At 45.8% G+C, this 21,636-nt stretch overlaps 1 protein-coding gene across 12 annotated transcripts in view; it reads left to right on the forward strand.

The window, feature by feature from the left end:
• Window positions 1-21,636, forward strand: part of LOC135913786 (putative protein kinase C delta type homolog) — a 725,274-nt gene that overhangs the window by 425,747 nt on the left and 277,891 nt on the right. For all 12 annotated transcript variants that reach the window (XM_070541297.1, XM_070541298.1, XM_070541300.1 and 9 more), the window contains one exon: window positions 19,113-19,144. In XM_070541297.1, the coding sequence (XP_070397398.1) occupies window positions 19,113-19,144 (32 nt within the window). The remainder of the gene's footprint in view (window positions 1-19,112; window positions 19,145-21,636) is intronic.

A 21,636-nucleotide genomic window follows, 5' to 3' on the forward strand; every position in this document is an offset into this window, starting at 1 on the left:
AATTACCCCTGTCCTGCGCCAACTGATTCCAGCTAGCGCCTGCGAATTTCTTAATTTCATCGCCCCACCTAGTCATCTGCCATCCTAGACTGGGCTTCTCTTCTCTCCGCACCCATACCGTAACCCTAATTGTCCACTGGTTATCTAACCTACGCATTACATGACCTGCCCAGTTCCATTTCTTTCTCTTAATCTCAATCAGAATATCGGCTATCCCTGTTTGCTCTCTGATCCACACCTCTCTCTTCCTGTCTCAACGTTACGCCTAACATTCTTCGTTCCATCGCTCTTTGCGCGGTCCTTAACATGTTTTCGAGCTTCTTTGTCAGTTTCCAAATTTCTGCCCCATATGCTAGAACCAGTAGAATGCATTAATTGCACACCTTTCTTTTCAATTAAAATGGTAAGCCTCCTGTCAGGATGTGACAACGTCTGCCCGATGCGCACCAACCCATTTTTATTCTTCTGTAGATTTCCTTCTTATGGTCAGTGTTCCGTGTGATTAGTTGACCTAGGTAGACGTACTCCTTCACAGACTCTAGAGGCTGACTGGCGATCCTGAACACTTGTTCCCTTGCCCGACTAATCATGATTATCTTTGTCTTCTGCATATTAATCTTCAACCCCACTCTTATACTCTCTCTGTTAAGGCATTTGAAGGCAATAATTAAGGTGATTCTTTGGTCGCACACACAAACTGGCAACACCAAGCTTTTAATGCAACTAGATTTTAAAATCAAACACGGCACTGCATCACAGTGCTCACAAAGCATGTCGTAGCGTATACCCTGAGGTGCTTTTTCTTTTGTGGAGTATGCTAAGGAACCAAGTTCCTGGTGTTCACAAGGAAGTGAAGGCGAGCAGTATATTAGCTTGATGATGCTGTTTGTAACTTCGATATTGTGCTGCTTTCAACCGATGACTCCCGAAAGCTCGAGTTGGCGAAGGGAAAAAAAATATGCAAGCGGCAAGGCAGCTGGCAGTCGTTTTCTTGTGAACCGCAGCCGCTACACGTCAAGCTAAATTTTCTACACACAGCTAGCATCAATTAGTCTGTTGTCGTGGAACAGATTCATTTCTTCACCTGTGTACAAATACTCATTCTTCACCTGTAGAAAACGCGACATTTTCATTCACTTCTTAGTTACTTCAAGCGTGTGTAAGATTAGCTCGCTCTCTCTTGAAGATTATTTTAACCAGGGTGTCGAAACAGAATTTTTTCGGGTTCCGTTCGGGTTCGCGTTCAAGCTTGTCGGGTGCCGTTGCGGGTTCGGTTACCGAACACTATTCCGTACCGGTTCCAACCAGTTCAAGCTGGTTCGAACGAGCGCGAAAAAAGAAATCAATTATTTGCTTTTCTTTTTTATGCTTTCTTAGTACTCCGTTCTCGTTTCCTTGTCATGTTGGTATAAAAGCTAATTCATAATGTAGGTTTCTTTTTGTAAATGTTGTGACTTGGCCAACTTAACTCTAGAATCCACTACAAAATGTTTTCCATGGGAGGCCAACGATTACAACACTAACTGAGGCGAAATAATAGGTTCGCAGGGACACTCAAGGCTGCTTACGTGTTTGAATATGAAACCATCACTCTTTTTCGCCGCAAGTTTATTTTTATTAATTTGTTTTAGTTCACCAATATAATGAAATGTAATTTTATTCGTAGTCCATAAACCCACAGTTTGATACCCCACGGTTGTTTTTCTGAGGAAAACAACAACAATGGCTCTACGTAGCCACCGCAATGCCGCCTTGTGCTCCGCTCCCCTCGCCGACCAGTAATAGGCCGCACCTCGTCTCCAAATCATACACCCTCGCCACAATCTTCTGGCAGGCAGGCATGTAGCCGTCTGGCCAGTGGGCAGCGCCCAGATGCCGCCGATGCCTCTCCCCATCTCCCTCTCCTTCTGGCGGGCTGGCGACGGCCGGTCTCCAAATCATGCGTCCTGGCCTGAACCTTCTGGCAGGCAAGTATGCAGGCAGGCAGCCTATACTGGCAAGCGGGCAGCCTTTTTGGCAGGAAGGCAGCTTCTCTGGGCAGTAGAGAGGCTGCCCGTTCGCCACCTTTTTTGGTACCATCAAATGTCACCACGCACACGCACGCGCACGCACGCACGCACGCACGTACACACACACGCACGCACACATGCACACAAGCACAAAAACACGTATTCTCCCTCAATTAGGCAAGTAATATGCTTTCGCACTAAAAAAATTGCTTGGTCTGCTACGCTTTCCGCGTACCTATAGTTTCAACGGCGTATTAGCTTTAACGCGAAAGCATTAGCGGTGCTAGAAGTCTAAAACTGCCCGGCGTCGGCGTGAGCCCCTGCGTGTCAAGTGTGGCAGGTGGCGTTTAGAGGGATCTCATTCTCCCCACCTTGCACCTCCTAGCAGACCGACTAGAAAGAAGGCAGCACATGTCGTTGTCGTTTGCGCGGTTACATTATGCACTGAAATACAGAAGGAAGGAATGGCTATAATGGCTCACTTACTAGACGGAAGCACAGGCAATAGCAACTTGCTGATGACACTTCAGCGACAGGTCACAATGACTGGGTTCTATAGTAAAAATAGTAGCTTATGTTGAATTCCAATGCAGATCGCTAGCGCTCGGCCGGATCCCGTCTCTGCGACTGAGATCGCTCTCGCCAAACCTGCGAATGGAATGCGTGCGCTCCCGCGGGGGCATTCAGCACAGGGAAATCAAGCGTGAGGGAGTAAGACTAGAGGTGCATCGGGTAGGCCTCATCACCACCACCGTAAGGATCATCCCAGTATTCCGTGCGTTAGTTTATCGTCCGTGTCGGAAGAGTCATCCCTGGAGTTGGAACTTATGGTGTCTGAGTCGGAACTCTCACTATCCAGGAGCAGGAACAAAAGCGCTCGGCGTGACGTAGCCTCCACGTTTTCCACGTCGTCCATAGCTGCCCGTAACCGGAAACAGGCAACCCTAACAGGAAGCAGAGGTGGGCGAGGGAAATAGGTCACGCGGACTTCCGGTCGAATGTGCTGATTTCGGCGCAGCAAATATTTTTGCTCCGCAGAACGATCCCGAATCGGTGGCTGGTCCCAATCTGCCATTGGAACACACAACTCGTGCTCTCATTCTGCCATTGGAATGGGTTTCCTCCATGCAGACCAGAAAAACTTCATGTGGACCTACCATTGGAATTCAACATCAGGCAAGTCACAACCAGCGATAGTGGTCGCTGGTATTCCAAAGCTGCAGAATGGCAGCACAAATGAAGAGAAGGCATTGAATAATGGTATCGAGTTTCCTTCGCACAAAACCAGTTGATTGGCCTTTATATTTTTTTCTACCAGTTTAGCTGCTTCCTACAGTCTTAGCTGATCTAAGTACTTGTTTCGAAAACCCATGGATAAATACAATATATCCATCAGGCAATTATTTATTAACTTCAGTGCGAGATGTCAATCTTAGGCTAGAAACAACATAAAAGCCCAATACATACATAAAGCAAGACATTTTATAGCATTTAGGTTGTGGTCATCTAAAACTTTCCGGTTTTCTTGTGCGCAACTAAATTTTCTTATTGGTCGAGACGCAGAGTGTCGCATATTTCATAAATGTCAAGAACTCCAAAAATATTGAGATTGGCCCGACTCACTAATCCACCTTGACCGGCACACTAATTCCTCTAATCCAAATAAATCTACACACCAATCCCACTAATTCACATTAGCTCACCCACTCATCTCACTAATCCACCCCAGACTACCTGCTAATCCGCATTAATCCACTTCAATCCAAGCGAACCTTAATTTTAAGTTGGAGCAGATTCAAGATGATATAGAAATGCTGTCGCATCTACTTTAAAAAGTGGAATTAAGAACGCCCCGAAGTATTTTTTTTAATTCTCATGCTCTCTTATAGCAGTAAACAAAGGGCACATTATCACAGCACAAGAAGTGCCGGTGGCGTAGAGGACTGCGAGTGTTTGTGTCTCACTAGTGCTTGTAAATAACGCCTTATTCAACCAGAATAGGTGGAAGATATGGATTTACTGTAGATGATGTCCCTGAAAGCCTTCACAAGGGGGGCGGGGCGGTGCTTTCCAATTAACAACACATTGAAAACGATATACAATATTAGACACCATGCACATAGAAACCATGAAAAGTAAGCCATGATATGTGGCCTCGGAATATTTGTTCTAGCCAATTTATTGTATATGCAAAAGAAAATTAGGGGAAATGGGCAGTATCTAACGCAAACTGATAGTATATGCGGGCAAGTTTACATTATATTGAGGCTAATAATAAGAACAGAACTTGATGGGTTGTGGAACTATAGACTATGCATAGTGTTTGGTGGTGCTGTCGGGCGACTGGTAAAAAGATCTTCAGACTCAAGGTGCCGCACGATAATAAATAACTACAAATTAGACTTTTGAAGAGCCACCGGTTTACCTATGCTCGGGAATGAAGCAGCTAGAAAGCCTTGGACATAAATGCAAACGGCACAATTCAGAATTGACACTCACGCTGCATTCGATCCATATTCAGCCATTTTAAAGCTCTTGTAGGGAGAACAAACTACCCCGTTTTGCCAAATACAAGGGCTTTAACGAAATTTATTCGCATGCTCACTGAGCGCTTTACTTTTATCAGTTGTGTGCATTTCTTCTACTTCGGATAGACACATTGCTTATCTTTCGCATATTTTAATGGGCATTATTTGCAGTAAAAATTTCCTGCAGAATTTTACCGGGCGCATGGCATAATTATGTCGCCGGTATTTCATGTCTCAATTTTATTCAGTGCTGATATTTTTAATGCCCTAAAAACAATCTTCCAATGCATTTTCTCCCGCAACCACTCTTATGTTAGAGTGCAGTGTTGGCTTGTACGATTACCCATAAGCATAATGCGACACCTTTGCCGCTTCGAAATATTTTATTTTGTGCTCAGTCAATCCTGCAAATTTTTATTTGACAGAACAAAAAGAGTGAAGGAAGGGAACATCGTCAAGGGTTGTTGAATTCAACCTCGTTCGATGACTAGGCAGGATGTGCTTAAGCCCTCAAAATACCCTCTCGATGCTTGCTTGTGTGGCCAGCACCGCAAGCGCTACTCTGGCAAGTGAATACAAGTCTGGGCGCCGGGACTTTTCTTTGTAGCAATAGTTCAGGGCACCTTCTCGAAGGCATTGAGTAGGCTCTGTACATATTCGACTTTGAGTGAACTGTCGCTAGCTGGTTGCAGGCAGTCCTATTCTCTTTCCATAAGGAAGGCCTCAAGCTCATCCTCAGATCGTAAGCTCCTAGAGGGACATTCTGCTGCCGCTATTAACTGTACTTGGTCGCCTCCACCGATCCCATGAAGCCGCTTCCATGTGGTCACCAGATGCTGTTTTGGTCGGCACCTTTCAACGTCACGTTACTTCACGCACTTCACGTACCTTTCAACGTCACGTTACTTCGCGTAACGCAACGTAACGTTACGCACATTCCGTACTTGCGGATGAGTCCATGGTGATTGGCACAGACTCGGCAGTACCGAGAGCCAGGTCCGTACTTTCTGGGATGGGAATACCAGATACCAGTAACGTTAGTAAACGCTACAGGGTAGCGAGGATCTAGATGGTGGTAGTGGTGATAAACTTTATTGAAAGGGGCAAGGGTAAAGAGGGACGTGGCTGAGGGTTAGGGCTCAAGTAAGGCCCTGGGCCTGCTTGGCCTTTTCCGCGCAGTCCACCAGTTCAAGTTGTTGGTCGAAGTCCCCGGAACTGAGCCAGGCTGTCCAGTCAGTCTCGCTGCTGACGGGGGGACGAGAGAACGGGAGCGAGGTGCATTCCCACATTATGTGTGTGAGTTTTCCTGTTTCTGAACAGAGCCTACATTTGTCGCTTTCCCTGCCCCCTGTGATTTTGTTATTGTATTTAAATAGCTGCAATAGTCCCAGCCTAGCAGCAACTTCTTGCGCCTTTTCATGACAATGGCCATGTTGCTGGCTATTGAAGTGTCCATTTTAGAAACATCTAGGCGACATTTAGGCCAGGGGCCATAAAAATCATCTATCGTGAGCTGCTCCCTCTGCAGTTCAACAGTTGCTTTCTCAGCGGGAGCCAGTGCAGTCACCGCGTTTTCGATGCCCTGCTAGTATTCTTCTGTAAGAGAGTGCCCACCTTCATGGCTAAAAAAAATGTCGCAGAATTCTCGGAGTTTCAGCAGCCGTTTCAGCATGGTACTCGTCGACATCCACCGTGTAAGACATTTCAAGATTAGTTTCTTCAATTTTGCCTTGCGCAGGAGAGACATCACCGCTGGTGCCCACATGTTTTCTTTCACCATGTTGCACGCTTTGATAACAAGGTCCTTCGCTGATGAACATTTCAGCGCGTCATGCACTGCTAGAGGCGCATCTCATCCCTTGAAGGAGAGCTCCATCATACGAAAACGTGAAGTTGCCTTCCAACTCGTTTATGCAAGGCCAGTCACTTAAATTATCATCTGGCATTTCCCTCTACTCATCGTTGGACTGTGGGAAGTGCCGCACGTGTTCATCTTCAGATGATGGCTCCGCTAGAAGAGCAACCGCTCTAACCACATTCGTTCCACTGTCCGTCGTTACACTGCACATTTGGTCCAGAGCTACTCCATATTCACAGAGCACATCATGAACTTCACGCTTTAAGTTTTCCGTGGTGTGCCACCCGAAAGTGTTTTCATAGCCAGTGTCTGAAGGTGGATCCTGCCATCTTCAATAAATTGTTGCCAAGGATTGCTCGATCAAGGCGTGTAGCACTGTCCTTTTTCAGGGAAACAACACACTTTTGAATGGACTGTGAAATCAATTTTCTTGCTTTGTTTGCTTCTTCAGCCACTAGTAATCGAACACTCTGGGTGCTCACAGTCATTCTTCTCTTAAGGCCCTGCAATATAGGGTCAATTATATTTTGAAACCCGCAGTCATCAATCATGCGAAATGGTCGACCGTTCGTAGTGACCAATTCGAAGCAAGTATTCATGACGGCTTCTCACGTTATGCTTACGCTCACAACCGCGCTTACCTGCAATGCGTGCAGGAGTTGAGTCTGCTTCATTTGCTTGCCCTTCCGTAGTCGGAGAACCTGCTCATTGTCACACCCTTGCGAAGATTTGCTGCATGTCGGCTTCCCCAGAATTATTGCTTGGTATTCTGAGCTGTGATGCCTGTGCACGTGACGTTCAAGGTTAGGAGCATGCTGTCCCGCTAACCTAGTCTGACAGTCTCCAATCTGACATATAGACTTTCCTTTCTCGACATCAAACTGGAAATGCTTATGGACTGGATGATGACTGAAGCGACGCATCTTCGGAAACAGCAGTACCGGCTGCACAGAAGAATCAAATACAAGAATAGTTAGTCACTGTAAGACTACTTTTTTAGAAACACTTGCATTTAAGACCCCAAATATTATGTGCGCGAGCAAAAAAGTATTGTTTTATGGATTCTAAAACAGGTGCCAGGCATGAGAAATGGTTTCCGATTATAGGGCCCCACAGGCAGTGTTAAAACAATGCGTTCTGGCTATTCTTTCTTGACCTTACAACAACAAAACTATTCGAGCAGGTGCGTTTTTAATATCTGTAGTTTCATTTCATTTATTGATGCTATGGTTAAAGTCTGAGCTGCAACAAGGCCTACTAGGTCACTTAAAAATTGTGACATGCCGCAATAGTGTACTACGGAAAGGAGAGCACAAAGGATTACGAGGACCCTAGGACCCGCATGGACGTTAATGAGAAGGGACATTTCAAGAAACCGGTACTTGAAACGAAGAGTGTGCGAAAAGCGACGACTAAAACGGAGAACTAGCTATCTTGCCTGAAATCCCTTCCTCGCTCTTCACTCAAAAACATTCTTTGACAAAGAGCAACCGCTGCTTCCATTGAGATTTTAAGAAACCGATTCATTCTGCTATACAATAATGCCTATTTCAACAATGCACTTCAAATTTCTTGCTCTAGACATGGAGGCAAATGCACCTTCCTTCAGAAAATATCTACATGGAGATTGCGGGAAGGGGGTGGGGGGGGGGTCTTTAAATATTACGAGGTTCATGTTCAGTGACAGCAATTGGTAAAAGATGAAGATTAACAACTTCAGTATGAAAAGTAAATGTAGAAGGGAAATAATTACCAAGAAAACCGTTTCATTTACGATAATAATTAGTCAACAAAAGCTCCCCGAGGCGCCCATAAAAATGCGCTTAAAAACAAGCGATTACAATTACAGAAATCAGTTTAGTCGCTCAAGCACAACCCAATAAATATCTGAAGGAACGAGGAAAGTGAGAATGCAATATACAGTGACGCGAGCGCATCGATAGTTCACTCAACCAGACGGCGTACAAAGAACAGATGCGGCGTCGGCGACGGCTCGAGTTCAAAGGTGCTTTCGGCAGCAGCCATGAGGAGTGGACTGGCTCAGGTGGCAATTCGGCCTTGATCTAATGCTATAAAGCGCCGACAGGAATGGCTTTAGTGCACAGTGGAACAAGAAATGGTTCAATTCGCATTCAAACCAGTGGGCGCCATACACTTCTGTGCTGCATGACCGCCATGTTGCAGGTGAGCAAAAATTAACAGACAACTACACTTGAGCTTCTGCTCTGATTAGGGTGACTTCGCATTGGAGAAGTGAGGCACAGCCAAAAGAAGTGGCACGTATACTTCTATACTATAGGGGGTCATATGGGGAGCGAGAAAAGCTTACGAATACACAAAACAATTTCGAGACTTCAGCCATATAGTTAAGGTGAATTTGAGCCCGGGAAAACAAAACTAAAGTACACGGCAAGTACACTTTCACTTGTAAATGGCGAGGTGTAACGTTTCTAATAGTGTCTCCGTTCGTGCTGTAGTAGAGCACCCTCAGTCACTCTTAGAGTGGAGCGTGTGTTGGTAGCGATTCCGGTCTCTCAGGAGATGCCCTCGACTTAGCGTGACAAGCTCAGCCGAAATCGAGCTACCGAGGGAAAAAGAGGGGTGCTCATTTAGTACCCGCCATTCGCTGGCCCCAAGTCGGAGAATGGATCTGAGTCAATGGTTCACTAACAAAAGCAAGCTACTTAGAGCAAATAGACGATACAGAGGAGTTTTACTTAACTCATAACAACATACACACAATGTTATCCAAAAGAATGCAACGCATGCAATACAACACTTCACAGAGGCTGCAATGCACATAAATATTTTGCAACAATAGTGCACTGGTACACGAGAGAGGCAAACATAAACAACACGATTTGCTTGCCGCGCACTGTGTCAGTTCAATGTGCGGAGGATCGCGATGTGGGCGCGCTTAGAACAGGCGCGCGCTCGGGCTTGCAGGGAGCGCGCGTGGATATTGGGTGGGAGTGGCGCTGATCCTTAACGGCTGGCATCCCGTCGGAGCCTTGTTTGTTCTTTTTGTAGGAATTTTATTCCATATGTAAGCCGTACCCACAGGCGCGTTCGGCTGCGAAAACGCGGAAGTCAAATGGAGGCACCCTTTGGTAGAGTTTGCTAGAGCATGTAGAGCGCGAAAGAACAGACACGTAGACTAAAAACTGATATAAAACCTGCATGCAAGCTCCTAAGACTGATCATTGAGCATACGCCGTGTGCCTATCTTTATTTTATTGCGATGTAATTATATGGGCTCCCCAAGCAAATTTTTTGCCGTCGTCGCTACCGTCAGGTTCCGCATATATCTAGATAAATGTGTGCTGTATTCCATGCCATGCTGTATGGCATGCGGTATATGGGGGTTATATTAGCACACCATTCTATGTCTAAAGTTGTGCATACCAAGTCTTGCATTCTTGACAAGATTGTTCCTTGGAATTTTGAAAATGGCAGCCCACAAAGAAATGTCATGAAGCAAAACAGCGACTATCGCATGCCTTTTATATTGAAATTATTCAGAATTAAGAAATTAAGGTGCCAAACAATAACAAAGCTCAAACCTGGAAATGGTGTCATTTTCTTGGCGCGGCTGTGCACAACCTCCGGTATCGGCCCAGTAAAGTGGTTCGAAGGATACCCGATACGGAAAGTGGTGGTAAAGTTGCTAAGAAATACGTTGGTTTTAAGTAATAAACATAAACGAAATTGGCCGATGACAGGATTCAGGGGAACCCCTTGCACAGCAGCTTGTTTTTACTTAGCTTACGTTTACTTCAGTTCATACTGCCACTACAGCTATGAGTCTTGCACTTCACGGAATATTCTAACATGTTGATATAGAATTCACTGCATCGCCCTTATGGCGAAACTGTGATGTACTTTTAATGCGTAAGTATTCTAGGGCTACTTTCCTCGAAAATATGTCCGTCCGTATGTAACCCGTCACACGATGCGCTCCATAGGTATACATGTGCTCCTGCGGGGCATACAGGGAGTCCGAACTATCATGTTGGAATACCCTGGCCCACCGGAACATTGCGGGGATGAAAGTGTGTGAAAGAGACGCGTACACGTCAGAACACAGTGAGCCAGCCTAAGACGCGTGAGGGACGAGCTCAAAACACTGGGACCAGGGACGTTGCCGGAGCGCTTGCATTTCGGCATCGTTGCGGTGTGCCTCCGTTAGTTCGTGTCTGTCAATAGCACTAGAGGTGGAACCAACCGCCGCAACACAGGAGAGGACATCGGCTGATCCGTTGTGTCAGCTCCCATGACATGCCGCACGTAAGTGGTGACCTAGGAGATGGTCACTAGGTGCCGAATCTCCCAAACGACGTACGCGGAGTTCCTGCTGAATACAAGTCACAGGGGTTCACCGGTTAACACGTGAAACTTGCCACCTTCCAATAAAAGGCGAACAAGCTAACTTTTGACAAAGAAGGCCGGCAGCTCGCAACTGAAGATGTTGTAGGTTGTCTGAGCTGCTGGAAGCTTCCGAGAGAAGTAGCCCAAAGCGCACCACTCAAAGCAAATATAATGCGGCAGGACAGAACCAATAGCAACATTGGAGGCATACATCGTCTGTCCAGGTGGTGCGGCAAAAGAGAGATGCACCAGGAGAGATGCATCAGCAATGGCTTGCTTGGCAGCCAGGAAGGCAGACTGATCCTCAGGCGACCAAGATATGGCCGAAGACAAGCTCCGTGGTGGCTTCAATAAGTCGGTGACCGGCTGTAGTAAAGCCGCACAATGGAGAATTAAACATCGTGAGAAATTAATGAGGCCCAAGAACTAACGAAGCTGGCGGACGGTGTTAAGGAACGGGAAGTACTTCACCTCGATTTGCGATGCTAAAGGTAGGAGGACGATAGCAGAAATGCGATGACCCATTTCTGTGGGTTTAGGACAAGGTCGTACCCTTGACATGGCTGTAAAAGTTGACGTAGGGAGCGCTTATGCTCCTCAGGAGTGCCGAAGTATCTAGAATATTGGTGAAAAAAAAACAGGGAAGAAATTGATACGACCGGATCCGTTAGAGGCATAGGTAGCGGTACAAGGTAGATAGAGTAGTTTTGATGAAAAGAAAGAAAGAGATGCTCGCAAAAGTGCTGCAACGAAAATGAATAGCATTGCTGATTGACTCAATAAGGCTAGGTCACTATTTGTCACCGTCTTGTTTCAAAGGGGATGCCAATAAATGATCATAATCAGTGGTGCTGGCTATTGGGATATTCTGATTGTACGCGAGAGAGAGAAACATTTATCGTTTAAAAGGATTTTCGTAGTATGGTGGAACTTTCGTAGAACATTCGAATGTACGTCGCACATTGCGTAAGAAAAGACGCATGCGCACAAACTCAAGCAAACCGAAGGGCGTCGAGAGGACAATGTTAGGAATGCCATTTAGTCCAACCGATATCTGGTGGTATCCGGTGGTATCTTAACCGGATCCACTTTGCTATAAAGCTTACATCGATCCAGATTAGGTGTGATAATCTGGATTTGTGGAAGTGTGCGGAAGTGGATGCTGTGGGAAGTGTGCGATTAGTCTGAGATGGAGGCACAACACTGAGTTCAGCGCCCGTGTCAATGAGGATACTTATGCCCCAAATCCTGTCAATTATGGTGAGTAGTCCGCCCGGTCCAGTGTCGAGGTCACGTGCTGCCGTGGGTGACCTTGCTTGGCGTTTGCCGACCACGTACAGAGTGACATACAGTTATTGGTATGGCGAGCGTAACGCAAGCTGTACCTGTGGACGCGTGGGCACTGAGGGTTCCTTGCGCGAATGTCGCAAGACGACGAGGACTGGAAGAATGCAAGATCCACGAGGCTCCACATGAATGTGTGGTAGCTTCGTGGATCTTGCGTTCACAGGGAGCTCAGGGAGCTTTTCTTGCTCAGCAAGCAAAGCTCCCTGAGTAAGGCGCTGTGAGTACTTGCAATGTCCGCTCTCAAACACTGGCCGCATCCGTTGAAGTATCCCGGAACGACGTCTGTCACCGATCTTTTGGCTGGTCAAGAGCTATTGCAGTTCGGTGCCTTTAGAAAACATCATCATCACCATCAGCCTGGTAACGCCCACTGCAGGGCAAAGGCCTCTCCCATACTTCTCCAACTACGCCGGTCATGTACTAATTGTGGCCATGTTGTCCCTGCAAACTTCTTAATCTCATCCGCCCACCTAACTTTCTGCCGCCCTCTGCTATGCTTCCGTTCCCTTGCAATCCAGTCAGTAACCCTTAATAACCATCGGTTATCTTCCCTCCTCATTACATGTCCTGCCCATGCCCATTTCTTTTTCTTGATTTCAACTAAGATATCATTAATCGCGTTTGTTCCCTCGCCCTGTCTGCTCTTTTCTTATCCCTTAACGTTACACCTATCATTCTTCTTTCCATAGCTCGTTGCGTAAGCCTCAATTTAAGTAGAACCCTTTTTAAGTAGCCTCAATTTAAGTAGAACCCATACGTCAGTGCTGGTAAGACACAGCTGTTATATACTTTTCTCTTGAGGGATAATGACAACCTGCTGTTTATGATCTGAGAATGCCTGCCAAACGCACCCCAGCCCATTCTTATTCTTCTGGTTATTTCAGCCTCATGATCCGGAACCTCAGTCACTACCTGTCCTAAGTAGATGTATTCCCTTACCACTTCCAGTGCCTCACTACCTATAGTAAACTGCTGTTCTCTCCCGATACTGTTAAACATTACTTTAGTTTTCTGCAGAATAATTTTTAGACCCACCATTCGGCTTTGCCTCTCCAGGTCAGTGAGCATGCATTGCAGTGGGTCCCCTCAGTTACTAAGCAAGGCAATATCATCAGCGAATCGCAAGTTACTAAGGTATTCTCCATTAACTCTTATTGCCAATTCCTCCCAATCCAGGTCTCTGAATACCTCCTGTAAACACGCATTGAATAGCATTGGAGAGATCGTATCTCCCTGCCTGACACCTTTCTTTATTGGGATTTTGTTGCTTTCTTTATGGAGGAATATCGTGGCTGTGCAGCCGCTATAGATATCTTTCAGTATATTTGCATACGGCTTGTCTACACCCTGATTCCGCAATGCCTCCATGACTGCTGACTTTTCGACTGAATCAAACGCTTTCTCGTAATCAATGAAAGCTATATATAAGGGTTGGTTATATACCGCACATTTCTCTATCACCTGATTCATAGTGTGAATATGGTCTTTTGTTGAGTAGCCTTTACGGAATCCTGCCTGGTCCTTTGGTTGACGGAAGTCTAAGGTGTTCCTGATTCTATTTGCAATTACCTTAGTAAATACTTTGTAGGCAACGGACAGTAAGCTGATCGGTCTACAATTTTTCAAGTCTTTGGCGTCCCCTTTCTTATGGATTAGGATAATGTTAGCGTTTTTCCAAGATTCCGGTACGCTAGAAGTCATGAGGCATTGCGTATACAGGGTGGCCAGTTTCTCTAGAACAATCTGCCCACCGTCCTTCATCAAATCTACTGTTACCTGATCCTCCCCAGCTGCCTTCCCCCTTTGCATATCTCCCAAGGCTTTCTTTACTTCTTCCGGCGTTACTTGTGGGATTTCGAATTCCTCTAGACTATTTTCTCTTCCATTATCGTGGTGGGTGGCACTGGTACTGTACAAATCTCTATAGAACTCCTCAGCCACTTGTACTATCTCATCCATATTAGTAATGATATTGCCGGCTTTGTCTCTTAACGCATACATCCGATTCTTGCCTATTCCTAGTTTCTTCTTCACTGCTTTTAGGCTTCCTCGGTTCCTGAGAGCATGTTCAATTCTATCCATATTATACTTCCTTATGTCAGCTGTCTTACGCTTGTTGATTAACATCGAAATTTCTGCCAGTTCTATTCTAGCTTTAGGGTTAGAGGCTTTCATACTTTGGCGTTTCTTGATCAGAACTTTCGTCTCCTGCGATAGCTTACTGGTATCCTGTCTAACGGAGTTACCACTGACTTCTATTGCACACTCCTTAATGATGCCCACAAGATTGTCGTTCATTGCTTCAACACTAAGGTCCTCTTCCTGAGTTAGAGCTGAATACTTGTTCTGTAGCTTGATCTGGAATTCCCATATTTTCCCTCTTACCGCTAACTCATTGATCGGCTTCTTATGTACCAGTTTCTTCCGTTCCCTCCTCAGGTCTAGGCTAATTCGAGTTCTTACCATCCTATGGTCCCTGCATCGCACCTTGCTGAGCAGTGACCATAGGATGGTAAGGACCTCCTATATGAACACTATATGAACATGAGCAGTGACCGTAGGACCTCCTATATGAACACAACAATCAAATCTCTTAGAAGACATAGTAGGCGTTAAAATCATTTATCTGAAATACTGGTGCTGGTGCTCGCCGAAAGGTTGAGGGAGGATGTCGGTAAGCTTGTTGACCGTCTCCAGTGATAGTGATGAGATCACCTTGTAGTACTAGATCGTCTGGCAGCTGATTCAATGCAAGGGAATTTGCACTTCAGCCTGCAGGAACCAGACTTGCAGATTCTGCTCCCAAAAGTGCATCGACTGAAATCGCACCTCTGTGATATCGGGGAAGCGAGAGCTTGACGAACTTGAGTCCAGAGAATTGTTACTAGTGTCAGTTGTGTTCTAGCCCTATGTCACCTCTGTTGGGTGTGCAAGAACAGAACAATGAACGTGCAGACTGCAGGACTGATCACGAGCGCACTACCCATCTTTACTCATTTTTCTTGACTCGCTATGAGTGCGAGCCGAGGTAAGTGCTACGAATGTACTTTAATTCACCGTAGTCATGCTCCGTTCAACCGTTCCTGCAACGAAGCCAGGGCAACGTTGTGACTTTCACTGCTGGCTGAGCGCTGTGCAGACAAATATGCCAGCGTTCTTTCTGATGAACTGTATGCATACCGCTCCGTGGTACACACAGTGGGCGGAGCGCAAGCTACGAACGCTGGCAGTTTTTATATTGCGTTTCATTTCGCGCCCCATTAGAATGCAAAGCAGGTGGCAGCACTCCTTCTCACACCAGCGTTGTGAGGCGCCTAACAGATGTCAGGGTGCTGTTTCCGCTGCACGGAAGTAGTTGCTTCTAGTGCTGTGTCGCGCCAACATGTCGCCCCCTCGTATTGTTAGAAAATCGTCTGAGGAGCTCCAGTGCAACAATAAACAATGTTATCGCTTTCAATGTTTCGCACCTAGTGAAAAATTGGCTTTTATTAACCAGAAATTCGCTTTGATTGCAGGAGGAAAAGTTTTGTATAGAATGAAAGAGTTACACGCCATACCGAGGTGGCGTGCACAATAGGTACTCGATGTTTTCATCGCACCCGTACAGGAGTAGCGCCTCAAAACATCGCTTATGTCGGCGGCGAAAGTTCTCGTTGTTGAACAATGGCTTCGAGATGCGGAAACTCAGAGTAAACTTTAAAACTGATGGTAGCGCTAAAAAGGAACGGACACACGAAGAAAAGACGACACGACGACGAAGAAACGCTACTGACAACTGGTTTATTTTTCGCAAAGATTCTATATTTAAAAGAATCACAACACATCACACCAGCACCAACACAACACAACCGAACTACACCAGCCTTCTTTATCGCCATATCAAAAACAATGTCATGCACGCGAAGCGAGATGATAAAACTCCCGAGCAGCAAGAAGTGAACACATGACCAATTGAAGAAAAGCCATACTGTTATGGTTTTTCAAATTTCCCCAGAAGTGTGCGCTCAGCCGAGTACAAATTTATTGAAGCATCGCTGATGCACAGACCCGCCTTTTCTTGTATGTGGAAAGCTTCCAGCAAAACTCTAGCTTTTGCACTTGCACTTCTGCCCAGAACCTTTGCTTCTTTAAACCGTGGCACGCACTCGCAAACCATCACATGCGAAGGTAAATTCGCAAGTTTGTCTTGAGTAAACGCAAAGCTTCGAACTGATTCTGACTTGTGCAAACAGTGCGGTCGAAGCTCAACTTTTGGAGTCCAATTAAGAGCCTTCATTGTGCAACCTGATCTTAACGTGCAAAAGCACATCTTGCTCTGTCATAAGGTGAGCACTTATATGAACTCGCAGCTTGCCTGAATTTGCTACTATGTTTACGGGTGTTTTAATAAAGTCCTACACAGAAATTAGCGACACATCTCCTGTAATTTTCGTCTGCATTAGACGTGTTATTAGGTGCCGTTTAAAAAATTGTGATCTCATTTTTAATTTTCGAGTTACAGTGTTATAAACTTCACTCTCGTTTTATAATCTTTCTTTAATTCTCAGGCATTCCTATAACCATATTGACGACCCTTCCACATGATCCGCTTTCTGCAGTCCCACTATATAGCATTATTTTCAATGCAATATACCTCTTCAAGTTCGGCGCACTCGTTGCCAAGAACGTTTTCTCATTTCCCATGTTTCAAATCTTCCTTCTAACATTTGCAGAGTCAACTTTTGCTTCGTCACTAAAGAGAAATGTTTAGCGCTGTCTCGTCGAGTAAACAGATTGTGCGATTTCATTGTAATACGACCAATTATACGATTTTGTTTGTGCGCTCGTTGTGCGTCATGAAGTCAAACAATAGGTATGCAAATGTAAGCGGCTCACAAATAAGTGACGCATACCTTCATATGCACAAGTCATAGTATATTGGCGTATTGCCCACAAGGTTAGTGATTTGTCCTAGCTTAGTAAGTGATTCGCATTTTTTATTAATCATTGCGGTTGCTTATTGTCTATGTCGGCAGCAAGCCAGCTGAGCGGGTTTGACCCCCAGCGGAGGCGGGTGCCGCATTTAGATGGTGCCATAATGAACACACGCGCGCGCACTTAGATATTATAACATGCTAAAGAAAATTCTGCCAGAAACCATCCCAGGATTACTGTCGAGGCCAATGCAATTGGCATCAGCAAAGTAGCAACACACCGTGTTGTTACCGCCAAAAGGCGTGAGCACGAGCCGAGCAGGGCACCACACCTCGTTTCTCGGACTTCCCTCTGGACGCGTTGCGCCATCTGGCAGCGCTGCCGGGAAGTTCTCGCGTGGCGCGCACGTGAATATATTGGCGCGGGCGCCCGCACCGGAGAAATGTCAAAGAGCGTCGTCGTCGTACAGTCGTCGTCATCTCACTGTCCACATGTGGTCGTCGTCACGCTGTCGGCGTTATAGTCGTAATTTGAAAATCGGCATCTCATCATCGTCGTGACAGCATCTTTGTAACGTCTTTGTCTTGCAACGCCTTGTCTTCGTCATTCCATCGTCACTGCGAGGACGCAATACAATGGTCGTCGTACCGCTTTGCCCAAGGGCGAGCATCGCAAACGAGTGCCAAAGCAATGCCGGACGATATTCGAGCATGTGGCACGTAGCCGAAGCAAATGTCTCATAAGAACCACTGCACGCGTTTAATAAATGTGACTTCACGAATATAGTCTTTCACTACATTACTCGAATGCTATTCCTATTACTGTCGACATTCATCGTGAGACGAGTTGTACCGTAACTTTTTTGTCATTAAAGAACGGCTAATACCCAATGGCACATACCCAGTGGAATAAGGTAGCCTGAAAGCAAGAAGGTTAGATACGGCCGCAGATAGGCAGGCACTGTAAAACACGTGCAGTATCGTGAGAATGCCAATCGCATTACACTCTGGTTGTAAAAACAAATACAGATTTGCCTACTATGGCACTTCTCATGGCCCCCTGGTCACATTGGAACGTTAGATCAGATGAATCAATCAACCAATCAAATGTCCTGTCAAACAAAAAGAAAATATATACGGCAGATTTCCTTACGTGGCACCTATATCTTTTAACGCAAAATTTTGTTATACACATAGAATGGTTCTCTCTTTAAAAATAAACTTCATTTTAATTCATTGTAATCGATACGCGCTGTGATTGACAGGGACAGGGCGAGAATAAGTATATTCGTGTGTAAGGAAAGAGTCACTGTACCCGAGTACAAACCTTTATCAGTTGAAATATGAACTGAGAGCTCTTTCTCCCCAAATCTTGAAGGTTAACGCAAAAGAAAAAAATACTGTGCGCGTTAAAATATATTTTCTTGAGGAATGCGCTTCATTGCGTTGATGACTACGCCCATACCTATCGCAACATTTACAGTCATTCCTTCACCACTGAGCACAAGCAAACATTTTACCGGTCTATTAGTGAACATAACTAAATGTGACGGGTACGGTGAGTACTGACAGAAAAAGAAAAGAGAGGTTGCAGAAGCATAAATAAAATACGCAATTTATGTTCAGAAATTGCAAAAAGAGGTGGGCGAATTTTATACTCAATGGCATACAATCTAGCATCACAAAATCAGTAATATATTGTAACATCTTGCCAGTGGCGTAGCTAGGTCGTCTGGCACCCGGGGCCCATAGGTCTTCTGTCACCCCCCTCTCCGGGTGTAGCCGGCGGAAAGAGGGGTGCCTTCAGACGTATATGATACCCCCCCCCCCCTCACTGGCCCCTTGCACCCGGGACCCACGGCCCCCCGGCCCCCCCTGTTGCTACGCCACTGCATCTTGCTATAAATGTGATGAGAGACGGGTAAAAAACGCAATCGTTGCTTCCAGGTCCCGTACTGAATAAATTTCCGCAAGATATTTGAATAGGCCGATGTATTATTTGTCGTAATCGCTAGCAAAGCTGACTACCTTAAGACTTATTGCCTTCTCGGCACCGCTGGACTAACGACCTTCTTTTTTTACCTTTCAGGGGCTTCGGAAAGCAAGGATACCAATGCATCTGTAAGTGTATCTTCCTTATTATTTAACGTCCCTAGCAATTCAGATATTAACAATCATTCCAAGCACCCATCTTTGTTAACTAGTGCGCTCGAACAAAGAGAAAAAGATTGTTGCTTAATCCAAGTGGCCTTCAATTCAAAGCACACTAGCTGAAATGGAGAGCCCGTGATTTTGAAAAGAAAAAAAACGTTTTTCTTTGATTATTTCGTGCTGTGAAGTTTTGTTACGAATGCTTTGCCATGACATTGCCCATAGCAACAACGTGAAGCGCTCGCAGTTAAGGCTAAAGAGTAATGTTTGTCGAAAAATGATGCGCATTCTATTGTTCGATATTACACTAAAGCTTTCACTGCAGTGGGAGGTATATTTCCGACCTTATGTATGTGTGTAGCAAAGCTGTGGGAACCAATAATACATACGAAGGAATATGTCGTCATCTTGGGAAAACGTGGTAAAATATTTTTAAAAGGTGCTCTCCGTTGCCACAAAAGAAAATGAATCTCCAGTGTTTAGCCTGTGTTGAGCCCATCTCAGTGATTATGGCTGCTTAATTTCTTTTGCGTGTGTTCTGACTTCAGAATATCCGTAAAAGCACAATTTTTTTTTCTCATTCCAGTTAAGAACAGGCGTCTTGTTGTTCATTTATGCGGGAACACCAACATGACGTAACCGAAATGCGGAGCGCTTCATTTTTGTGTGCTGCCTTCTGGCGCACGCCGCTGGATACGTTTTTGGAAGGATGCCAGAGCTGTCGCCTGTTGATTTGTGTACCTGCACCCATGTTGTGCGCGCGCCTGTCGTGCTTTTCATGGGTCGCGATTAATTATTAATGGCTTCTCTCCGGGGCAGCACGTCGTTCCTGGAAGCCACCTACTACTGGGTGAGAGAGCCTGATTGCTCTCTGTCGTACCAAGAGCGCGACCGTTAAAAGCACGCTGAGGTCCGACTGCCAACGTGGCTGCCTTGTAGTTTGTTGCCGCTGATTTCTACGCTTTGAGCTCGCTTTTCGTACTGCTTTTACACGTTCGTTATACATTTCGCGTATTCAAGAGGTCTTCGAACCCAGCCTTCTGCGTAAGATTTACCAAAGCGGTGAATGTATTTAAATCGGCATCAATTGCCCCAGATGGATGTTAACTTTCAATGTTGTGGAAATGGCGCATCCCTGATGTGAAATAATGTCAAAACACGCGCTAATATTAGGTGCGTTGTTACACCCTGAGACGAGTCAATATGAGCGGTACGTGGAGCCCCTTTAAACAACGGGGACAGTGAACCAGGTATATACATTACGGGCTGTTCTTACTGATTCTCGCTTTCATTTAACTTTGTCATAGTTACGCATTTCGTGTTTATAAACTATGATTAGAAAAAAAGCTGTACTCGCAAAAGCGCTCACATATAGGCCGCGACAACCACGGAAACGCGGTACCATCCTTGACACTATTGGCAACTGAGCAAGGCGGTTACTTGTGCTGCAGTACAGAATGTAGCGTCTCTTGTTTCCCGTGTAACGTATACCTGAACAGTGCATCCCTGGAATTGTGTCAGAATACAAATGAGTCAGGATAACAACGGATAAATACCCACCCAGCTACGTATCGAATAGTACTGGCAGCCTTCGGTAACGCTGGCGTACAGATTTCGGGACGCCACCGTGTCACTGCTTCCCGCGCGTATTGTACACGCGCGGTGCGATGTAGGCGACTTCAAATCGCTAAGAGAAGAACTGAACTGCAAAATCGGTTTCCTTACTCTTAACTTCTTACCTTTCGGCTCAGGTTTGCCGGTAGCCGATTTACGATCTCGACGGCTCCGCTGCAGGCCTGACCTTCGTTAATCAGAACAATCCATATCGGCTCACACTTCATGTGCATGGTTTGAAAGGGCTGAAGTTTGTGTATTTCTACTTCAAAAGAATAATTCGACTCATTTTGAGCGTGATTACTTCTATGCACAAGCCAAGGCACCGCGGCTATTCCGATGCCGGTTCTGTGGTCGAACAAGCTGCTATCAGTCGAACCGTTGTTGGCACGTTGATCTTGTCGGTGCCGTCGACATAAAAGAACGTCGCACTCGACAACTCGCGCTTGTCCGTTGCGTCATTGTCGGCCTGCATGACATACTAAAATGGTCTCAGCGACACTCTGTCCTGAATAGTGGGCCAGTCGTTGGCGTCGCCGTCTTCTCCGTTTCGTATCAAACCGGTGCTACTGCACCTGAAACGAGTGCTTGAAATCAGGCACGCGCTGCCACCATCAGCAAAAGAACCGACGCTGCAAGAAGACTTCGTCAGCAACGTGATGTTTTTGAGGCGTCAGCCCAGTGCAATGCCACGATTTTTGAATAAGTTTGCTAGACATCTATGACCGGCGGCATCTACGTGGTGCACGGTGCAGTCCAGACGAAGACCTGGCCACTTTGGAGGTGCCATGGTACGCTACGCCCGTTTTCAGCACTGCACCGACGTAGAACTTCTGGTGGAGCTGCAA

Source organism: Dermacentor albipictus, chromosome 6, assembly GCF_038994185.2.
Source record: "Dermacentor albipictus isolate Rhodes 1998 colony chromosome 6, USDA_Dalb.pri_finalv2, whole genome shotgun sequence".
NCBI classification, from domain to species: domain Eukaryota; kingdom Metazoa; phylum Arthropoda; class Arachnida; order Ixodida; family Ixodidae; genus Dermacentor; species Dermacentor albipictus.